Consider the following 22,420-nt stretch of genomic DNA (forward strand, 5'->3'; position numbering starts at 1 on the left):
GCAGCCCCCTCTGTGTGTGCACGCCACACAGGGAAAAGTTCAGCCCCATAAGGATTGCAATGCTGCTTCTGCTCCCCTGTGCACAGCTGGTTAGCTGGGAAAACCCAGCCTGACTCCAGGCTCTGCTCCAGCTGCTGAGGGCTGAAGGCAGCCTCTAAACCTGCCCGATATATCCCTGGGGGGATCGGGCCGGCTCTGACCTTTAAGCAGTGCATCATGCTGCGTGCTGCTGCTCGGCTCCCAGCTGCTCTCCTAGGAGGAGGGAACAGAGAGAGGCGCTGCCTGGTGCTGCTCACCCTCCCTGGAGACCTCAGCTGAGCAAATGGCCCCAGGAAGCAGGGAACAGCCCCTGCCCCAGGGACCATCGTGCTGGGAAATCACCCCCTTGGGTAGCTCAGGAGCTCTTGCAGCTTCCTTCGAGCCCAGCAGAGCTTGCAGTTTTCAAGCTTTGAAGGAAAACGTTGCATCCTCTGGAGGCTGCAAACACAGGGGACTCCATATGTCATCAGATGGGTCTTTAGCTTTTCCTTAGCTTTTCAAGCCTGTCTGCTTGGGGTCCCCAGGACCCTCGGGTTGGTGTCACCTCCTAGGTAGCTTCCCTGCCCTTCTCCCATCTCTCTGGGCACCCCAAAGGGCCTGAATTCTCTGGTACTTGGCTTCGTCTTTCCCTGTGGGCTGGGATATAAAGGTGCCTTTAGGATGCTGTCATGATCTCCCTGCTCTTTGCTCGGTGTCCTCTCTGGATGCTGATGGGTGAGGAAATCTGGGGCTGTTCCTGCTGCACCCTGGAAGACTGGGAATAGGCTGGGCCCTCATCAGCATGGGGAGAATGGTATCTGACTCAAAGTCTTTATGCCTGGTTGCTACAGAGATGGACAGAGGTGGGAATGCAGGAGTTGAGGCTGAGCCAGGGATCAAGTGAAGATTTTTTCATATCAATAAAGAGGTCCTTGTATCCAGCAACGGCAGTGCAACGTCGCTTGAGGGGGACGGAGGAGTTACTGTAACTAAATGATCTTATGCCCAGAGCGTTTCAGCATTGCAGCTCCTGCAATCAAATTATATTTCCTATCTCAAGGGCAAAGTTGTGTGCAGGGAGAACTTGAGAAAGAAGCTTGCCGTAGCACATTATAGCGCAGTGGGCTGCTGTGATTCTCCTCCTCTGGGATTATTATTTTTCCATGAAGACCCAGTAGCTCCAGGCTTGAGAGCAGGCTCTAAGAAGAAAGCCCCAGGCTTTGGAAAGCATTAAAAAGGGGTCCTGGGCTGGAGCAGGGAGTTGTCAGAGGGTCCCTGGGTACCTCTACAGTCCAAGCAGGGCAGAGAGAGCCCTAGGAGTGTAGATAATCCCAGGAGACCAGCCTGGCCCTAACTAGGTGTCAAAAATGTTTGTCTCCTTGAAGCCGTATGAGTTTCAAGGGATCGTGCCAGAATGCATGGGGAAGTTGGATGATGCAAAAAATAGGAGTGTATGAGTGCTGAAGAGGGACTCTGCATCCCAGGACGTCTTTGTGCGAGGGCTGTACACTGGCATTGCAGAGGTCCTGTCGGAGGAGGCAGCAGTAGTCCTGCTTCACTGATGGGAGACCGTTGCTCTGAAGACAGCCATGTGTCCAGGTCGTACGCTACGACGTTCACTGCTCTCCCAAAGCCGACACCAATGCTGTGACTGTGATTGGATGGGGATTGTCACAGCTGTGTTCCTGCAGCCTGCCGAGCTGCAGAAACAGTGCTTTGCAGCCTGTCTTGCATCTATAACCCCTTTCTCCTATTGCAGTCGTCTAAACTTTTGTTTTGCCTCATGCTGGCTGTGGTGGGGTTAGGCTAGCTTTTAAACTCATGCTAATACGATTGCTTGAGATCAGCTGAAAAACCCCCAGGCCTTTGGCTGGGCCAGTGGAGCAGGGTGAATTCTGGCTGCACTGCGCAGGTGTCGAAGCTGAAACTGCAGCTTTGGCCCTGGGTATGAGCAGGACTCTTGAGCTGCTTCTCTGGAGGCCATAAGGGGAGGTGATGCTCCCTCTCTAGCTCTGGCTGGGCTGGAGCTCTATTGCTGGTGGAAAACTGGTTTATTTTGTACCTGCCCACTGTTGAGCTGGCTCCCTCCACCCCCTCCTGCTGCCTGATTTGTAATAGTCACATATATGTGTGTGCGTGTATATATAACCTCAAAATATTGATTTTTGGGGCCATTGCGTCTCAGCTGATATAGAAGATAATTCACTGCTTTATTACCGCACTTGGATTTTAGATTTATCACATTAAACAGACAGCAAACTGGTAGCTAATTAAGCATGTTTCGCCCAGCAGCACAGGGAAGGGTCAGAGCCTGCCCCAGCACTGCTCCTCGCAGAGGAGGGCCCTCGGGACCATCTCTGCCCCCCGGCAGGGCCGACTGCTGGGAGACGCCTGGCAAGCACCTCCCGCCGAGCTCATCCAGCGTTCTCACCCACGGGGTGATGAATCCTGCAGACGACAGTGCCGGCAGGAGCTGAGGTCACTAAAGATAGCTCTGCCTATCTGAGCAGTGTCTCCATCATGTCTAAAGTGCGCTGGACATCCAGTTCGCCCTCCTTGCCCGGAGCAGGGGAAAGGCAGTTTTGTGTCCCCTTCAGGGATACTGAAGCTCCCAGAGGGTGACCAAGGTCATGTAGGACATGAGTGACGCAGCAGTGATTTGAACCAGCCTCTTGCCTGTCCCCTCAGCATGGCGGGGACCTTATGCACCCCCTGCTTCCTTCACTCCTGCACTGCTCCTCCGGCTAGCATTTTGCTGCAGGCAAGCCACTGGTGCAAACATAATTATTGCCTTTCACTAGGGATTTGATAGGTTTTTGTGAGGCAAAATCCTTGACGGGATTCAGCGGATGGTCCTGGAGTTGTTCTTTCTCTCATACACCTGCGGGCTCAGAGGAGACCATTGCATTTACTGCCTTGCTTAAAATGCAGCTGCTCCCTGCCATCCCCTGCACCCTCCCAGGCTGGGCTACTGCCATGGGAAATGCGTTTCCTCCCCCTGGACGATCCTTTTCCCAGCATGGCCTCGCATACCTGGGATGAGGCTAAACATTTTGCCTGCTGGGATCTGCAGCAAGGAAAGCAGCAGGCTCTCATGGTTTCCTGCCATCCCTGGCCATGGAGGTGTCCCTGTGAGTCAGGGTTCCCCAGCTAATTGCTGTGTTTATGGGGTTTTGCACATTGCTAATGGGGCTGTTATAACATTATTAATGCCTTGATGCTCTCATGCCGGCTAATGGACAGTTGCCATTTAATATGCTGTCTGGAGCCAAAATAAAAGCTTGTTAAATGGAGTTTGCCAAGACAGGATTGATGCCTAGTTTTTAGCTGGCCAGTGCTGCAGAAGGCACCAGGTGGAAGGCAGTGCAGGCTGCAGGCTGCCCTCAGCCTGCCGGAGCAAGTGGCCAGGCCCGCGCGAGGCCCACAGAGGAGGCAGTGGTGTCACTGCTGGCTCCTCGACCCGGCTGCGCAGGAGTGAAGCATCTGAGGACACCGTCTCCTCCCTGGGCCCTCCTGCCCTCATGTGCGGTGCCCTTCATCTGCTCGTGCAGATACCCCCGCTTCACTTCTATCCCAACGAAATTCGCCCCACCTAGTGATTCTCCTTGCCCTTTGCTCTGCACCTCCCGCAATGGGATGCTCCGTTTGGCCTCCCCGCTGCTCGGGAAGGCACAGCCTGGCTCCTGGCACATGGGAAGCAGCAATTTGGCTGCTCCGTTAACCACTTGATGTTGCGCATTTATGCCCATTAGGAAGGTTTCCAGCCCCGCCGCACCATGCTGGGCTCAGAGCAAAAGGCCTTGCCTCCCATCGCCTGCTGGAGGGGTGCTCTGGAGCAGCGAGTGAGGGAAAAAGCAGGTTTTAAAGTATATATCTGTATGTCCGTATACCGTAACCAATTATTACCTAGCTCAGACCTGGTGTGGCAATGACTTTTGCTCTCCCCCTGCCCATCAAAAATGTGGATGCACGCAGAAATCTTTTTGTATTCAGGAACTTCCTGGAATAATGTACTTTTCCTTCTCACTTCTCCGTGGCAAAAAAAGTGCTGTTTCATGGTTGGGGTGTGGGGGGGGGGAAGTGCTGCTTCATGGAAAATTTCCAGCTGTCTTTCGTCTGTGAGCCTGCCTGTGTCTGATGCTGTTGCAGCGTTTGCCACCTGGAGCTTTGCTGCCTTAAGTCACCCCTGATTTACATCAGGGACCTGGAAGCAGAGTCTGTGCCTGGGATCCCTGTGGAAATCGGAGTTATGGTATCACAGCAGTCATAATACGGCATTTACGTTGATCGGCCTTATGGGAAAATGTCAGGATTTTGCACAAGCAAAGCAGCCTGCAATTAGTTTATAAAAGAGGAGGTGTTTGACGTATTACTGTGGCGGAGCTGTAGTAATTCTGCAGCGCTAGCAGAGTGCCTGTTTGAGCCATGCTGGGCAGCTGGGGTAGGAGGAATGTTTTTTGGCTGGGAAGCAAGCAGGTGTCAAAAGGGTGAGGAGAGCACCTAGCTGCAGCAGGGGCAAAGGCCACCTTTCCTGGGACATTATCCAGAGGTATGTTATGGTGCCAGGTATGCAGCAAGATGGCCAGCTGGGCTAGCATGGCACGAGGGGTCTTCCTGGCACCATAGCCTGTACAAACTAGAGCCTGGTCCTGTCCTGGAGCCCGGCCAAATGCTGCTCAGACCAAGGGCAGGGGAATCCTTTCAGCTTTCCTTGATTTAGCGCCCACCTTGCAGAGCAAGCCAGAAGACAAGCTCTTTATGGGGCGTGGAGGTGGCAGAGCCCATTCCTCTGGCAGGGCCCAGGAGACGCTAAGAAGCTGCGGCGAGCAGTCCCGCAGTGTGCGAGGCGGCTTGGTGGCACTTCTGTGGCTCCTGTTCTCCAGCAGGCTGGTGAAGGAGATGTGCTCTGTGCCCTGGACTGCATCTAGGGCAAATCTCTCTTTTCTTTCCAGCAAAAGGGCTTATTTTTGCTGCAAATGCACTGGGTCAAGAGCTCCTCATGGTGGGATCCAGGAGCTGAGAGTGAGCAGTCCTCAGGGCCTTCCGCAACGGAGATAAAGCAGGTCACTTGGGAAGAAAGCCACAAGTCGGTGCTGCACAGAGATGGACTCGAGACCAGAGGACTGGCCTACCCCAGACACCGCTTCTGCTTTTCCCCACTTTCCAAGCAGAGCTTGCCCTGATCTTCTTGCCACAAAGAGCAAATCAACCCCCCTGCTCCCAGCGTGCTGTACAAGGTGGTGTTTCAGGTTTGACGGTACTCCCCTACTATCCCTGCTCCAAAACTGGCCACCCGGGGCCATCCTCTCCCCGCAAGAAGGGGCCTTTTTTCCCCTCCCAAAGAGACCATCCTCCCCCCCCAAATCAGCCATCCTCCCCCAGAAATGACCGTCCTCCCCCAGCAGCCCACACGCCCGGCAAGGCACCTGCCGCCGCAGCCTGCCTGAGACCCAGCGCCCTTCCTTACTCCTGAATTCTGGCAAAAAACCCAAACCAACCAACCAACCAACCAACCAAAAAAACCCCCAAACCAAAACAATCCCAACCTGCCAACCAAAACCCCCGAACGCCCGAGCCGGGCTGCCCGGAGCGGCGGGGCCGGGCGGCCGCTAGATGGCACGCCGTGCCCGGCGGAGCCGGCGCAGCCTCCGCGGGGCGGCGCGGAGCGAGGAGCGGAGCGGGGAGCGCGGGGCTGCCAGCGGCGCGGAGCGCAGAGCGCGGAGCGGGGAGCGCGGGGCTGCCAGCGGCGCGGAGCGCAGAGCGCGGAGCGGGGAGCGCGGGGCTGCCCGCGGCGCGGAGCAGCGCGGCTCGCGCAGCCGGCGGCGGGGCGCGGCGGGGCGCGGCGGTGCTGGCCGCGCGGGCGGAGCGGGGCGGAGCGGGGCGGAGCGGAGCGGCCGGCCCGGCATGGGCGCCGGCGGCAGCGGGTAGGGCCGGGCGGCTGGGGGCGGCGGGGAGGTGCCCGGCGGCGGCTCCGCGCCCGCTCCGCGCCCCGCCATGCGCCCCCGCGGCGCCCCGCGCTGCGCCCGCTGAGCGCCGCTCGCCGCCTCGGCGCCGGGGGGTGCGGGGCCGCCCCCGCCCCGGTCCCCCGCAACTTTGAACGATGATCACAGTCAACGCGGATGGGAAAATAATGGTCAGAAGATGTCTGGTCACCTTGAGACCCTTTAGGTAAAGTTGCCGTTTTATTGTCCCTCCTCTTCCCCTTCTCCTCGGCTCCCCCCACCCTGCTCGGCCCCTCCGGGGTTGCAAGCGGGGTCTGAACACATTTTGCACGCGAGCTTCCCTGGGGCGGGGAGGGAGGGGGAATTGATCCCAGATTAAAATATCAGGGATCCAGGCAAGTTTGCCCGCAGGTCAGCGTGCTGGGAGCCGGTGCTGCGGCACTCGCTGCCCGTAATTCACTCGTTACGCAGGTATCCTTTGGGTATTAATTGCAGGTCTGTTGTTGCTGTCTTTTTTTAATACCGTCCCCGGAGGTATTTATACTCACTGGGAAATCATTTCCTCTCGTTTAAATCCAGTGGTGCTGACGGGCGTTTTTAAATCCGCCCTGGATAACGGGCAGCAGAGCTGGGGTTGCTATCCAAGCCTGAGACCCTCCAGCTCCAGCATGGCCATGCCCACCTATTGCTGTTTCCCTTTGGTGTAAATCTCCCCATTTTTGCTTCCTCACCTTCACTTTCCCCTCTCCAGTCTTTGCTCTCCAGCTTCCTTATTCACTCTTTAGTCACTCCCAGACTTGAGAAGCATTGGAGACGTCAGTAATTTTTTTCTTTTGTTTAATGGGGAGAGGGACCAAAAATCCACAAGAGGGGGGAAAGTGCTGGGCAGCAAAGCCCAAAGGGGGTGAGGTGAGCCTGTCTCAGCAGTTTTCAGTGATGCCTGCTATGTAAAGGAGTTGGAGGAACCTGCCCACCAGCTTTTTAATGTAGCCACAGGCTACCAATCTGGGGTTGGGGAGGGAGGAAAGGGCTATGTTTGTGCTACTTGCTTGTGGTCAGGTTTGCAGATTTTGTCCGCCTCGCTCCAAGAGTTGCACAGCTCTGCACCGCTTTCCCTGGGGGATTCCTGCTCTTGGATCCCGTGGCAGTGCCCTGGAATGGACAGCTGAGGGACTTGGCCAAGGTCACCCAGGAAAGCGGTGGCAGAGCAGGGTTGTGGGGTCCCCATGGCCTGGGTCATGCTCTGAATGGGGTCTGCTCTGCTCTGGGTGCAGGGCATGCAGGCAGCTCCATGTGGAGGTGGGTCAGCAGGGTTGGCACCTCCCCATCATCTGGGAGAGACTTTGGCTCCTGTCTGCCAGCGGATGGGCAGAAAGGGGTGAAGCTCTCGGGCTGTGAGTTTGTAACTGCAGTGGGGAATGGCAATGAGAGATAGGCAGGACACATGCACCCTGGAGGGGCAGCATATGCTCAGCACAGCTTGGAGAGTGGCTATTTTATTTTCTCAAGCGTGCATTAGTCCCTAATGCTGATGTTATTGGTCTGAGTATCCCTCTTCCCCCCATCCCCACTGCCGGAGCAGGGAAAGCTCATCAACAGCTGTGACCTGGGATCCGACTTGCGGGAGGGAGTCGAGGGAGTGAGTCGTGAGGTGCCGGCAAGATCTGATCAGAGACGAGGAGGTGTGCGTGTGAGGGTCTTGTGATGAAAGGAGACCACTAGGCTGGAGGGTCCCTGGTGCCTGTAACAGAGCAGCAGTCCCTAGATAGTCCTTTCGGCACTCCCTGAGCTGGCTTCTGCTCTCAAACTAGAGCAAACTAGTAAGGGTGCCACTGGGACCCGTGCAAGTTACTCTATTGTTAACCAATCAGGCTTTCCCTCAAGGAAGAAATTTCCCCCTGTGTCTACCATGACACCCTCGTCCGGTTGTCCCACCACGTCCAGCTCTGCACTGTCTCCATGCTGGTGGCGTGCTGAGCCTGACCCCTCGTAGCATCTCGGTCCTGTGGTGTTGTCACCTTGTATGCAGCCCAGCATGGGCTTGCACGGGCTGCCCGAGTTCAGCCATATCAACGCTGCTCCCCAAAAATCGGCATCCCACGTTCTCAGCCGATGTGACTCAGGGACGACCTGCAAGGAGCAGGAGAAGATACTGCTGTGGCAGTAACCAGGGTAGGTCATGTAGGTCAGGTCTGTGTTACTGGCTGGGCAGAGCTGTGCTGCTCTGTAGAAACCCATAGTGTGATCCCCTGCTTTGTGTAAACTCTTGGCAGCGGTGCCATCAGCAAACACTGAATGGGAAACCTGACCCTTTGCACCAAAACATTTCATTAATCATGCTCCAGACATGTTTAGCAAAGCGATGCAAAGCCCTGAGCTGTGCAAGTGCCTGCAGCAAAGGGGAAGCAGAGCAAGTCATTGTAGGAACAATTTGTTGAAACATCCAGGGATGGCTCTGCCTTCAACCTAAGCAGCACACGAGTGTTTAATCTGTGACAGTGCCAGATAAAGGCAGGAATTCACCGTGTGGCTGGGAGAGCCCTGGCACCAGCCAGCCCAGGTCTTGGTTTTGCGGAGCATGGGGAGTTAAAGCAGGGAGTTTGAGAAAGTTTGCAGCAAGAAACCAAAGCCAGGGTTTCCCTGTATCTTTAACAATGGTCGATAGGAGAATTTATTCTGTGTGCCCTTCTGTCAGTTTGGAGGAAGATTCCTGTGTCTGAGCATCGTTTTGGCAGCAGCAGCGCTATGACAGTGTAGGGCTATGAGCAAAACAAGGTTTATGGGAGAGGGTGTATTTTTTATTTACCCAGCTGCAGCTGTTAGAAATTGTGGTTCATCTTTTGGGCTCAAGGGCCTTGGATCTTGAAAACTTGTCTGATGAACAGACAAGTTCAGAAACCTTTCTCCCGTAGGTTTCTCAAACGTTTTAGTAGCCTTCACCCTATATGGGCCAGAAGCACGGTGGGCCATTGCTTGGCGCTGCAGCACCATGGACAGCCGGCCCATGGTCCCTGTCCCTGCGCTGCATCTCGGGGTCCCCGCGCCATGTCCCAGGGCCCCCGCTTGGTCATGTTCCGCCTCGTGACACAGGCCCTCCTGGCCTCATTCAGCTTTCAGTTATGCAGGCTAAAATGCTCCGTGACTGTGCCACGCTGGGGCATCATTTCCAATTTGCAGTGAAGGCACAGCAGAACTTGGCTTCCTCCTCTTTTGGGCATGAAGCCAGAAAGCAGAATTGTGAAAATTTCAGTTTGGGGTAGATCTGTAGAGGGAATTGGTGCCAGAACTGTGCGCAGTGAGAGCACCATGATGATGAATTAGATGTGACGTGTGATGACAGCCAAAGCCAGCTTGCAAAGGAGATGTTACTTGGTCATTGAAGCTGTGTGATCTTCAGTGAGCGAGACTTAATTTTGGGGACAGAGAGCCCAGTGCATTTGATGGGCAGTTCTGAAGATCTGGGCCATGGTATATTTTATCTGCTTCACAGTATTAGTTTTCTGCACAAGGAATTTACACTTGGCTGAGGCTGGGCCAAGGATTTTTATTCCTCAGGAGATCAGCACAAAGTAAAAGAGACAGGATCTTCAAATCAAGAGCAAGTCCCCAAAATCTCCTTACTCACCGGAGCATTTCTGTTGAACTGGATGCCACTTCTCTCTTAGGTAAATTAATTAGGGTTAGGGTCTGATGCCTCTTTTTTTAAAAAGCATCCTGAATCCCCCACTGTCTCTATAGTCCATTCAAAATCAAAGAGAATTTGTCTCCTAATGAGATGCTAGGGCATAGATCACCTTTGAGGCTTTTTCTCTTTCTTTCTTTCTTGTGTTTGAACCATCACTCCTTACGAGATTATAATTATGAAGATTAAAATGCATAAACAAGGTCTTGCATAATGATGCAGATATTATCAATAGGGAGGATGAGAACGAAGAACAGGATTAGCTCTGATGATTTAAACAGCCGTCCCTCAGGTCATGCTTCATTGAAATGTGCTTTGGGGAAGGGGGAGCGGCTGGCAGGCAGGACGGGGCCGTCAGGTGGGTTTTACACTCGTGACCTGCCCCTAGAAAAGACCCTCAGTCCCAGGCTGAGGGACTCACCCAGGGTTATGCAGAAAGTCGGTGGCATGGCTGGGGCTTGACCTCCTACTTCTTCACCTTGTGCCTTCTCCACAAGGCTGTTTTCATCCTCTGCCAGGTAGAGGCCACAGCAGACAGCATTTCCCCTATCCTATTTTAAGGCAAATTCAGACCCATGAGGCTGAGCTGGGATTGCTACCCACTCTGTCACGTTCCCGAGTGCCAAGTCACAGCGGAGAGCCTCTTCTGGACCCATCACTGCACCACATGGTTGGGCACAGGACCCTGCTACTGGGGGGACAGGAAAGGGGTTGGGTCTGAGGTCCCCAAACCTGGAGAAACGTCATTACTTTGCAGTGTCAGGGATGTTTTGCCGCCTCGACACCCAGCTCCCTCCAGGAGCTGAGCCAAAAGGCCCTCCGTAAACCCTGCTCCAACGTCCACTTTGGGTGCCTCCAGGACCTGGCTGAGAGAGGGGGCTGAAGTCTGTAATTGTGTCTCCATGTGCTGAAGCAGAGCATCTGCCAGGGAGGTGGTGGTTCAAGGGCACTCAAGACTTGCCTATAGAAAGGCTTTCAGAGACATGAGCCTGGATTAGCCAAGTGCGTGATGCTTTTCATAGCCTATTTAAACTGTTTTCCATCCCCAAGGGGCTGCTCATTCAGAAATAAAAGGGACTTTATCTACTTCACTCCTGAAGTATTTACACGGGGCTTTGAGGGAATTTTATCACTCCACTTGGATGTCCTATCTCACACAGGTCAGCTCTCTGAACGCCTGCCAGTGCTGGCATTCGGTGCCGCTTGCCACCAGACGCTTGCAGAGCCCCTTGCTGCCATCTGCCTCCCTCTCTGCCCAAGGAGCCAGAGCAAGGACGTGCCCCAGCCTCGGTTGCTTGGGACAGGAGGGTGATGTTTTTTGGGGTGAGGAGGGCAGGGATGGGAGAGAGACTCTCTCCCTCTCCTCCTCTGCAAGCCTTTCCCTGCACGCAGGAGGCAACAGACCTCAGTGGCTCCTCTAGGCTCACCAAATTAATGGTAACGAGCAGGGTGTTACTTTGCTCCTGACTGAGCAAGAGGTCAGAAGTTGGTTGGGAGCTGCCCAGAGTCAGTAAACCTGTGACCAGGTGACATTGATCTGCTGTGAGACCCAGCTGGGGGAGAGTCTATAAATATAAGCCAGGCAGGAACCATGGAGTGGTGAGGGTAGGTGGGTTGCTGTGGTGGGTGGAGGTTGGGCTCAGTTCCTTGGAGCAAGCACCTTTCTCTGGAGATGGCTGTGTGCTGTGAACAATGTTGTAGCGGGTGCAGGCTCAGTGTGTGCTCACTGTGCAAGAAGAGCATCGGTGCTGGCGTGGGGAGGTAGGTTGCCTGTGGGCTCCCCTGAGCATGCCATGTCTCGCAGGGGCAGCTGGTGGGGGCCAGGGCTGTGTCTGGGGGCCTCCCAGGGACCTGCTGTGGATGCTCCTCCGGGCAAGTCTCCTTGAGCAGCCCTAGAGCTGCTTAATGCTATATACTTCACCTTTCCCAAATCTCTCCTTTAGTTAATAAGTGCTTCAGAGCAAGTTGCTTTATTTGCCAGCTTGTTGTAACAGTAGATAATTGCAACGCTTATGTGCTGTAGGCCAAGCTTACAGCTGGCGCCTAATCCTCTGCTCTTTTGGCTACAATATAATGATTCTGTATTGGGATGTTGTGCCCCTTTCCAAACTGGTCTCTGGAAAAGTGTGTCTGCTGTCCCTGTGGCTACAGAGCCCCACAGATAATGCTGTTAAGTTGTCAGCTAGTGTTGCTGTTTCCTATTCTCAGTGGTTTACTTTCTGTGAGTCCAGAGATGCCAAGAGGCAGAAATGCTAACGAGCACACATATAGTGGTGTTGGGCTCCCTTGCGAACAGAGCACTTGCCTATTTAAAGACGAAGCCTTTGCTTCACAAGGCTATTTGGCAGTTGTCTTTTCTCCCCTTTCTCCTTGAAATTTTCTTTGGGCTTGGCTGACTGGCTAGTTAAAACCTGTGTTACTTAAGACAGCTCTGGGAGCTGTTGCCCACAGTACAGAAACTGCTCTGCTCTGCATTTTGCTTGCATGCATGTTGGAGAACGCTGCACCTTGAAGGAGATTTGGATGTGGCAGCAGCTCCTTTCTGAGGCTATGGAAAAGAGCCAGAAATGCTTGCTGGGTCTTGGCTCTTTCAGTGTGCTGCATTCCCATTAACAGCAGCCAAATCTCCTTTTGAAAGAGTAAGGGGATTTTTGCTCCCTGTTGACAGGAGCTGCATACTGAATGGCCCTGATCTGGCCCATGGAAGTGCTCCAGGCACTGAGCTATGGGTGGCTTCAAAGGTGTTTGCTGTAAAAATGTCCTTTTAAAAAGAGATGTTGTGGGGGAGCGGGCTTGGGAGGTACGGGCCTAACACCTTAGCTTGCCCCAGTTGGCCATGAAGCTCCAGGTGCTGCTGGCCTCCTGTGCTGGTTATCAGGTCTCGTGAGTGCCAGAGCTCCTTCTTGGCCTCCAGAAAATGCACTTCAATAGAAATTAATAAAGAAACTCTTTCCTCCTGCCTTGGAGAAGAGGCTTTAAAGCTCAGATATGTGAACTGAAGGCTCTCTTCTGGAAAGCCTTTTCCAGAATCCTTTCTGGGAGAAACCTGGCTGGACTAAGGCCTCTGCCCTTCCTCTTCCTCCCTGTCTCTCCAAGCGGCATGCTGCCTGTTGCGTGCTTGTCTGCCAAGGAGGCTGGCAGGCCTTTGCATTATGCTTCCCCATTATGCAATAGCCCACCTGTTTGCCCAGAGCTCCTGCATTCAAGCTTTTTGCCCCCCAAAATGCTGCTCTGGTTGAGTCCAGGCCAGTAAGAGTAATGCTGGCAGCTCTTGCACCTCTTGAAGCAAGAGGTGATGCAGGAGCTCTGCTCTGCACTACGTGCAGACCGGCATCCTGCCATGCGTTTTCCCATGGGAGCTGGTTTCCTGCTCTCTGGACAAAGCAAGCCGCAAGGGGAGTGTGCCTGAGCCGCGGGCTCTTGCCACTAGCACGGCTCAGTCGTCGCCGGCTGTGAATGGAGCTGCCCGCTCCCTATGTGCAGAGCTGGGCGCGGTGACAAGTATCAGTGGCCTAGTTGCAGGAGGAACAAAGGAGCTTTTTCTTAGATCCTTTGGAAGGAAAGGAAGGTGCAAGGTCTCTCTTTCTTTTGGTCTCTCTCTGAAGGAAAATGGGTATTGTTTATTGTAACAGCTCCTGTAATCCGCAGGGGATGTTGGGGGTTATTGGGTTAGATATAGCAATGCATCATGAGGTGAGTTTTGGTCTGTCCCAAGTTTCCCACCTAAGGCATGAGTTTGATGCCCCCTGGGGCAGGTCGCAGCAATTTCAAGATGTGCTGGCTGCGCTGGGATGGAAGGTTGTTGGCAGGTGTCTGGCTGATGGAGCAGAGGCTTTTTGCCTCTTTTGCCCTGTGATTTGGGGGGGGAGGATATTAGAAACATTTTTTATCGTGCACATGGGCCTATGGGAGAGTGACCGAATTTGCAAGGTGCTACCTGGTAGCTTGCAGCCCGAGGCAGCTTGGTCAAGGCCTCGACTAAAAGCAGGGTGGACCGTTGCTGCAGGGCGGCGGCTAGGGATGCCAGCCTGCGTCATCTGGCAAAACCCAGCTGCTCTGTGCCCACATTTGGGCAGAAGTGTCTACTCTGGGCTCTCTAAGTGGGTTTGGCTCTGGCTGTGGTTGGAGGTGATATACTCAGGCAGGTAGATAGTCGGAGGTTACGTTACTGGGGGCAGCAGAAACGTGCAGGGGGGTTACCCTAGGTGGGCTGGGAGAGACAGAGCAGCATTTGAGGGGGCTGGTTCCTCATTGCTCCTCCTTACCACTCTGCTTCTCTCCTGCAGGATATTCGTGCTGGGCATTGGATTTTTCACCCTATGCTTCTTAATGACGTCACTGGGAGGGCAGTTCTCGGCCAAGCGTCTGGGGGACTCTCCCTTCACCATCCGCACCGAAGGTAAGGGCCTGCATGGGGCTGCTTGGTGCCATCCCACCCCTTGTGACATCTGACAGCTGCTGGGTCTGTGGTCTGGCCATGCTCCAAGGATGGCGCTTGGGTGTTGGATACTCTTCCCAGAGCTCCCTTGGGTTGTCCCTGCTGGTTGCAGATGTGTTGGGACAGCTCAGGTCCTGCTGATCTTTCCTGGCCTGGTCTGGGGTGGTTTTGAAGGTGTGTGGCTAGGAAGTGGCCGTGTTGGCATCCAGGCCTGTGCAGGCAGAGCTGGGGCATGTGTGTTGCATGTTGAAGCAGACCCTGTCTTGCAGCGAGGTAATGAGAAAAACACCAGTGAGTGGGGCTGGCGGCTGCAGTGCTGGTTGCGAGTCTGTGCCTGGTCCTATGCGCTGAGGATGGGAAAAATAAAAGGCCTTTGTGGTTTCCTGGTGGTTCTGAAGTGTTGAAGAAAATATTCTAGTTTTAACAAAGCTTGTGTTCTGTTAATTTTTTCTAAAATGCTTTTTCTGGAAAGATGTACAGTCAGTTCAGGAGATGGTTCCCTCATCAGGAGGGAGTTGGTGTCCTACCTGGCAGAGCCAGCTTGGCTCCTCTCCTTCAGTCAGGACTGCGGGGGGAAGTCTCCATTTCAATTGTGAGACAAATGTAGCAAGAGGAAGCAAAGTGGCCGAGTTTGGACCCAGGCTGTGCAGGGGAAGTTGAGCAGAGAAGTGGGATTTGGGACCGTCTCTGGGGCATCTCCTATGGTGGGGTTTTCTGGTCAGGGAGGACGTTGTTACACTCAGCTGGGTTTTACACTGACTTTCTGGTCCCAGCCTGGAACAGGACAACCAAAATCCTCTGAGGACAAGGCCCTGTTTAACATCTATGAGCAGGGTGAGGTAGTTTTGGGAAAGCCAGCTTGGAAGGTATATACCAAAAGTGTGGAAGGATTGAAGCTCCCTGACCTTGTCTGGAATATGCTCTCTGGAATTAAATCCTTCTTGGGATGCTGGAAGAAATGGTATTGCGTTCCTAGAAAAGAAGATAGCCAGAGAAGTGGTTTCCAAAACTCTGATGGTGCTTGTAAACTAGTTACCTTCCAGAGAAATTAATGTGTAACGCAACCTTTGGCAGTTGTCTTAGCTTTTTCCCTGGTGGATAGAGTACGAAGCAGTTTGTGTTTCTTTCCTCCGTGCTCCCCTAACTGTTCCCATCATGAACTCCATTAAGTCCCCTCTCCAAGGGATTGGTGTTGGCACAGCTGACATCAGCCTGAGTGGTACTGAGTTTTCTTATTTTGCCTTTCCTTAATTCCTGCATGCATTACTGTGGTCAGGATATCTGCTCCTGCAGAGGAGGGTAGGCAACAGAGGGGTGGTGCGAGGGAATTGCAGTAACACCCCTGTACCCGTGCCAAGTGCAGCCCTCAGGCTGGTGACCGGTGAATCAAGCCTCATTATAGGTGACATCTTTGTGCTCCTCGATTTGGTGGTCTGGGCTCTCTCGCTGTATTTTGTGGTTAACGGTGAGGCTGTTCCTGCAGGTACTGCTGTGTTGTGGCATGAGTCTGAGCTCTGCTTGGCCAGCCAGGAGCCAGAGCAAAGTCATTGAGTTGTTGGCCTCGACAGCTGAGCTTTGGGGTGAGAAGTGCTGTGTGAGCACGGAGAACCGCTTTGTCCCAATTTATCTTTTTTAGGAACTGGATGGTGAAGAAATTCCCAAGTTCTTACCCCTGCCCTCTGTCCCAGGAGAGCCCCAGCACCCTCAGGAGCTTGTGATAGGGGAAAGGGGCATATGGAGAACCAGAAGAAAGGCAGAGGGGGACTATCTAGTTGTAGGAGCCAGTTAGAGCTGAGAGATGGCACAAATCACAATGCAAACAGCAGGCAAAGGTGCTGAGAAACTTGCGGAAGTCCCTAGTCCCACCTCAAAGGGGTCTCCAAAGCTGTAGTGAAACTAAAGCAGAAGGACAATTATTCAATCTCTGTCTCCTTTATGGGTACCTTAAAGTAGAATAGCTCATCCCATCCTTACACTGGTCATCAGGTAGATCGTGACACACGAGACCACTCATTTCCGGTCCTTGTGTGTCTCTTGTTTAACAGATGCAGTGTCAGCGTAGTTAGGTCTCATCAGTGAGTAAAAAACATCCCTTTTCAGGCTGTCTCACCTCTTGAGTCATCCACACTTATTGTTTTAGGTGACTGAGCCAATTTATACGTTTTGATTTACTTTCTTGCAACTGAGCTCCAAGTTGTGGGTTGACTTGACTTTGATTGCTGCACCAGATGTCTGTTAAGAGCCACCTTCCTTGCAGGTAGGGAGAGATAGATATTTGCTGCTTCGTTCCTAGGCTGAAAAGGTTTGGATGTTAATTCTGGTAATTCCTGATCATGTGCTATTTAAAAAAAAAAAAAAAAAAAAGCGGGGAGGGGAACCCCAGGATTTTGACTCAGGCTTTCTAATTTTCAAGCTTTTGGCTTCTTAGATCTGTAACTCTGGCTAAGACAAGTACTGTTTCATTAGAAAGCTCATGAAAAATGTACAGTAAAACCATTTTTTTCTTTATTGGATGGGATTTGCAAGAACAGGCTATTGCTTCCAGATGAACTGCTGCAGACTTGGCTGTTATATGTTTCTTCTTTGGAAATATCTGGTTCATTTGTCTAATTCACAGTTTTGGAAAATGGAGGATTTTTTGTCCTGTTTTTTTTTTTTGAAGGAAGGATACTTTTTGGGGCTGTATTCTCAGTACCCAGGGCTTCTCAGGTGCAACATAAGGCATTTTCTGGCTCTTTAGCACAGAGCTCAGGCTGCTGAGGTTCAGCCTCTCCTGTGATACCAGTGCTTAGGGTCTGGCCTTCCTGTGGAGTAACTAAGCTGCTGCAGTGTGGTTCACCTGTACGTGGTACTGAATGCACCAAAGGCAAAGCGAGACCAAGACCCCAGGGCATGTCCAAGCCTGGGGCTGGATGGAAGCTGAGAGAATTGGCCAAAACCACTGCAGACCCCTCTCTCTCCTCTTTGAAAGGCTGTAGTAGTTGGGGGCCCTTGATGGGTGGAAGAAGCAAACATCACTCCCATCCTCCAGAAAGGCTGGAGGGAAGCCCCAGGGAGGTTTGTGCTGGCCACCCTCCCCAGTGCCCTGGGGAAACCATGATCCCTGTCCTCAGGTGGGCTGATGGAAACTCCCTCCTTGAAGAGTTTTGAAACAACTCTGGATGAGGCCCTGAGTAACCTGATCTGACCTCCAGGCTAGCTCTGCTTTATGCAGGAGGGGCTCCGGAGGTCCCTCCTAGCCAAAGTTACGCTGAGCTGGAGTGGAGGTGTGCTAAATGCACGTTTAATTCAATGAGGGTTGAGGGGAACAGACACGGTTATGCTTTTTATTACAGTGCTATAAAGTCTCGGTAGGTCTGTTTGAATAATAAACTGGTATTTAATTAGCATGCGTTATGGATCCCGAGGAAACTGAAGAAATATTGCTGGCTGTTATAGTTGCTGTTAAGTGCACAGCGCTGGTCTGAGGAGCAGGTTAATTTGACTGGGCTGATGTGAGTGATGGTGGCAGTCGCTGGCATTCAGACGCCTCCTGGCTTGGTTTGGGCCCATTGATTTGAGAGGGATTGTTTGGGTGCACATGCTTAAATCTGCTGAGTGTCTACACGTAGGCTTAAATATCTCTCTGGACGGGGTGCCTGGGTTGGGGTGCACAGAGCAGTGTGAAACCCTTGGGAGCGCAGCGGCTGTCCTGCCTGAGGAAGGAGTGCTAAGCTGTCCCTGCTGCTGTTCGGCAGGTGCTGGCTGAAGCATCGGGTTTAGCTGGCCCTAACTGAGCATTATTCATTAACTTATTCTTTCTATATTGCAAGCTGGCAGCACACCTTCCCCATACAGTCTGTGTGTGTGCTGTTCTGCTACCAGGGCTGGTGTATCTATGCAGGTGCTTTCATGGCTAGCAGGGGCCTGCTCCTGCGGTCCTTCCTGATGATGATCTTGGCTCTACCGGCTGTGTGCTCTGGTTCCAGCCTCGCAGACATGTCCGTGTTTCCATGTGTCCCGCTGGGCTGAGCTGCACAAGTGAGCCTATATCTCAGCTTAAATGCTTGCAGGATTCGAGTGGTTGCAAAGAAATGCAAGGTGAAGCTCAGCACCTGACCATTTAAAAATAACTTGCATCAGAGCAGTCCTGTCAGGCTGTGGTTAAGTGGTAAAGGCCATTGATCCAGTGTCTGTTTAAAATCCTGTGTGTGCCGTTCTGATCTTGGCTGAGGGTCTCAGCCTGAGGGATTTGCTCCTATTTCTCCCTGGGTGTCCAGACCAGCCCAACCCAGCATTAAACCTTGGGAGTATTAATGTGAGCTGGATTTGCTCCCCTTGCATATTGCCAGCCAAACTCCGCTCTTGACGTGAATTTACCCAAAACATGCTCCAGAAGGAGGAGGTGACTGCCCAGGATGGTGGAGGATAGCAGGAGAAGCACAATGTGAAAACACCATAGACTTACCATGAGCTTTCTTAGCTTCCAGGCTGTGAGTAGCCAAGCGAAACCAAAATGAAGATAGATGCAAGGCAGAAGTGTGAAAAGGAGAAATGGATAATGCCACAGTCCAAAAGTTAATCCCATTTTTAATTTTATTTTTATATGCGAATCCTTTTCTAGGAGGCTCTTTCCAGAAACTGAGTTTCTTGGTGTGTGCCAGAAATCATTCTTCAGATGGATTCTCTGCTTGATGATTTGATACTATAGAGGCTTTGCATCTTAACAATAAATGAAAAGCCTTCTGAAATGCAAGTTATTTATCCTAATCTGCTGCTATCAAGTAAACACAAACAAAGGTTCCTTTGTTTTGAAATGGCCACCAAGAGAATTTGTTCTGCAAACAAAAATCCAGTTAAAAAAAGAAAATAGACAAGTCTATAAATTTTGAATGTAGGAGAGACTTTGGGAACAGCTCTAGACTCCAGAGATCCAGTTTTCTTTGCCCTTTTCTTTCCCCCTCGTTAGAATTTGAAAAGTTTTTTTTTCTTTTCCCCAAATGTCTTTCTGTTTTGTTTTACTGCTTGCATACAGCTGTATTGGGGCAGGGTTCTGATCTTAAAAATAAACCAAAATCTTTAATGGGCAGAAATGTAATAGCGAGAGCTTGCCGTGTGGTTAAGGGGGGAAACGGCCAGCAGTCCCTCTGCTCTGGATGGAGACAGCTGATTGTGCTCTGGGTCCCAATCTGGTTTTCCATGGTGATATACAGCCAGCTGATGGAGTTTGCTGCTGCTAGGCATTAGGGATGAAAAATAGGTTATTAAGTGTTAAAACACGATTAGATATGGGCTGGAATATTGCCTGCAACTGCTGTAGCTAGTTTAAAAATTGAAAGACTTCTGATCCTCCTGTTGTTGATTCCCATGTATGAGGATAAGGTGCTGGAGGAATTTGCTCCAGAGCTCAGTGCTGCAGGCTCAGGGGATGTAGGACAGTCTTGATTTCCCAAAATGGCCAGAGCTGACCACTGCCCTCGCTGTAGGTTACTGGTTCTTATATGGTGCTACCTTGAGAGCTCTGGCTCAAGGTCAACTGACCTTGGTAGTACATATATGCAAGTATTTCAAGTGTTTCCTATGCTTGCCAGTGCTTTTTTGGTCTGTGCGCTGGAAAAGCAGTTTTCATGCTGAGGTCCATGAATCTAGATACCTTTGAGAGGTCTCTCTGGACTGTCTGCTGAGCATGGGAGTTGTGTGTTTACTGATTCTATTCCCATAACTGTATTTTGAGCCCATTTTCAAGTGTTTCCTGTCTGGTTGATGCTCAGCTTGAGAAACTCAACACCTGCCTCTTTTTCCCCTAAAATGAGCTTTCAGCAGCATCTCCAGATGGCTTCCTGTTGGTGACCACAAATGGGCTACTTGTGTTTTCTCAACTGCTGTGGGGACAGGGGAAGGAGGAAGGGCAAGGAGCTGAGGGGGGGCCAGTTTCAGAGAGCAAGCTGGAAAATGCATGCAAGCAGTACGACTTTTACCAGAAGGTGCCATGTTTGGCCTGGGGCTCCTCTGAAATCCAGGAGGCTGGAGGAAAGCCCCCTTGGGGGACTCTTCCTTTAGTCTGTGGTGTAGCAGAAGTCAGAGAAGATACATGTGCGACTCCCTGTGAACTGCAGCCAATGGCTTGGTCTTGCTAGGGGAACCAAGTGCACAGGAGCTGGGCTGTTTGAAGTGAAGCTCTGCTGAATGCCAGCATGGAAAGTGCTTTCCAAAGGTACTGTCATAACTTGCATGTCATAGTGCCTTTGGGGCCATCTGCATAATTAAATGTCTCTATGGAATTAGGAAGGATTTTCATCTTGGCAGTCAACTGCTGAAGGAGAAGACTTTTCTTCCCCTTCTCCTTATTTCCCAGGAGCCTTCTCCCAGGTCTTTCTCTAATGTGCGGAAACCCATGAGCAGAAGCTTAAGCCTGGCTTTATGAAGGGCAAAGGCAGAGCAGGGCTGTGTGCAGTACAGGTGGCCAGAAAACAAATCCTCTGCACAAACCTCGGAGATTTTTGTCATTAGCTTTCACTTTGCATAAGAATGAAAACAAATTTTTGAAAAGGGGGTGGAGAAATGCTGTTGGGGTAATGCCTCTTGTTAGGCTGAAACAGTTAAGGTATCCTTGGGTTCAAGCTATGCATAAGTCCAAGCAATGCTGCTTTCCTGAGGTTTCCGAATGGCTCTGGCTTGTAGTGTTGGGATATGAGGTGCTCAGGAGAGGTCAAGCAGACGACAGCCAAAACAGTTTGTACTGGAAATGCTACTTACTGCTATTTGGCAGGAAGCTTGCCCTACTCTCTCAAAACCCAGCACCCCTCCTGTTTTACCACTACAGAGGTGCTCTGCCTCTGCTGCAGTTGTTGTTTGCTCCAGTTCCTGGAGTCTCACCTGCTTAAAGCAATTTCTTCCATCAATGAGCACATGAGTGGAGGGAGAGATTGTTCAAGGCTGTGCAGAACAGCTGAATACTTTGGAGTTTATGGTTTCTATTTCTCTCAAGAGGGAGGGATGTTAGTGGAGGAGGGCAGGAGGTGGAGGAGAAGGAATTGTGCTTCTGAAGATAATGTTGAAAGTTGCTCAGGGTTTTGTAGGGCATCTTCACCTTTCTGGAGTCATAGTACCTTGAAATGATGGGATCTCCCATTAGTTCAATCCCTTGAATGGCTCCCTGAGGGGTGGAGCAAAGAGGCCAACTGGAAATGTGAGAACCTACGTGGTCTCCTAAGAGGAGTCCTTTGCTCTCACTGCTGTCTATGCTGGTTTTTCTTCTGCTCCAGCAGCATCCTGGCTGGATTAGTGTGGTTAGGTACCATCTTCATTTGTTCTCACAGAAGATGCAGAAAGGTCAAGCTCAGAATCGCTAACAGTCAGAGTGAGCTTGAATAACTGTCATCCTCCCTCATAATCGGCTGTGCTCAGAGGGAAGGAGGAAGCCTGTGTGCAAGCTCCTGACCTACTATGTGCTCCCCGGGCAAGGTGGATAGTGCATCTAGAGCTGTCCTGGGCTATGGACAGTTGTCCTTTGTCATGTGCAAGGCCAGTTTGATGTCAGTCCTGGAGCTGGTAACGATGCTAATAAACCGCTTTGTGAGTAATTGAGGCAGACGGGGGCAAGGTGTTTCCCTGGGCAGCAGGACTCTTGGCGAGCTGTGCTTTCTCTTGCTCTAGAAAACGAATTGCATGCAGAAAAGCTGCAGCAGGTTGGTATGCTGCTGGGACCGGGCGCTAGGCTGCCTGGTCAGGACACCTGCGCATGCACTGAGCGAGGGTCTGTGTTTTTGCTGCTAGGGCTGTGCCGCCATGTGGTGATGGCAACTTCACCAGTGCCACGAGCCAGTTCGTGCATGTACCACCGCTCGTGTTTGGGAGACACGGAACAACCCATCCAAATCTGGTCCCCAGTTATTTTGCCCAGGAGCCAATGTGCAGCCACTTGAATGCCTTCCTCCTGTCCCAGTGGAGCATGTCCCGTGCCTGTGAGGACTGGGTGTGCTGCCTCCTCCGATGACCTGTCTTGTGGTGCAAGACTTGGCACAGCCTTGCAAAGCAGATGTCAAAACTGTGCCCGCGAGCAGGCACGCACCCTGCTGTTGGACTGCTAAAAAGCTGCCTGCAGAACAAATGTGCCACGTGTAAGGTAACCTTTGCAGAGGCTGCAGCAGGTCTTTTTGAAGGTGGCTGCCGTTATGAGGCTGATTGGCATCAATGGTCTTTGGCTAGTCCCTTCCCCTGCTCTATGGCTCAGGGCAGTGCGGGGGGGCACTGAGTCTTTCCAGTCTTGATGACATGCCCTGACACATCTTAGGCAGAGGCGGGTGGCATGTGTGAGTGATGGGCAGCCAGTCTGGGTGATTTAATCAGGCTCAGCACTGA

General features: G+C 52.1%; 1 protein-coding gene across 3 annotated transcripts in view; it reads left to right on the top strand.

The window, feature by feature from the left end:
* Positions 1–6,034: 6,034 nt before the first annotated feature.
* The window catches only part of MGAT5B (alpha-1,6-mannosylglycoprotein 6-beta-N-acetylglucosaminyltransferase B), an 82,887-nt gene continuing 66,501 nt past the window's right edge, over positions 6,035–22,420 (top strand). The window contains exons 1-2 of one of the 3 annotated variants that reach the window (XM_068913802.1): positions 6,035–6,186; positions 13,929–14,041. In XM_068913802.1, the coding sequence (XP_068769903.1) occupies positions 6,119–6,186; positions 13,929–14,041 (181 nt within the window). In that variant the 5' untranslated portion in view covers positions 6,035–6,118. Of the gene's footprint in view, positions 6,187–13,928; positions 14,042–20,190; positions 20,274–22,420 lie in introns of those variants that run through there. The other 2 variants (XM_068913804.1, XM_068913803.1) reach the window with 2 other exon arrangements.

Source organism: Struthio camelus, chromosome 19 (assembly GCF_040807025.1).
Source record: "Struthio camelus isolate bStrCam1 chromosome 19, bStrCam1.hap1, whole genome shotgun sequence".
Classification (NCBI taxonomy): Eukaryota; Metazoa; Chordata; class Aves; order Struthioniformes; family Struthionidae; genus Struthio; species Struthio camelus.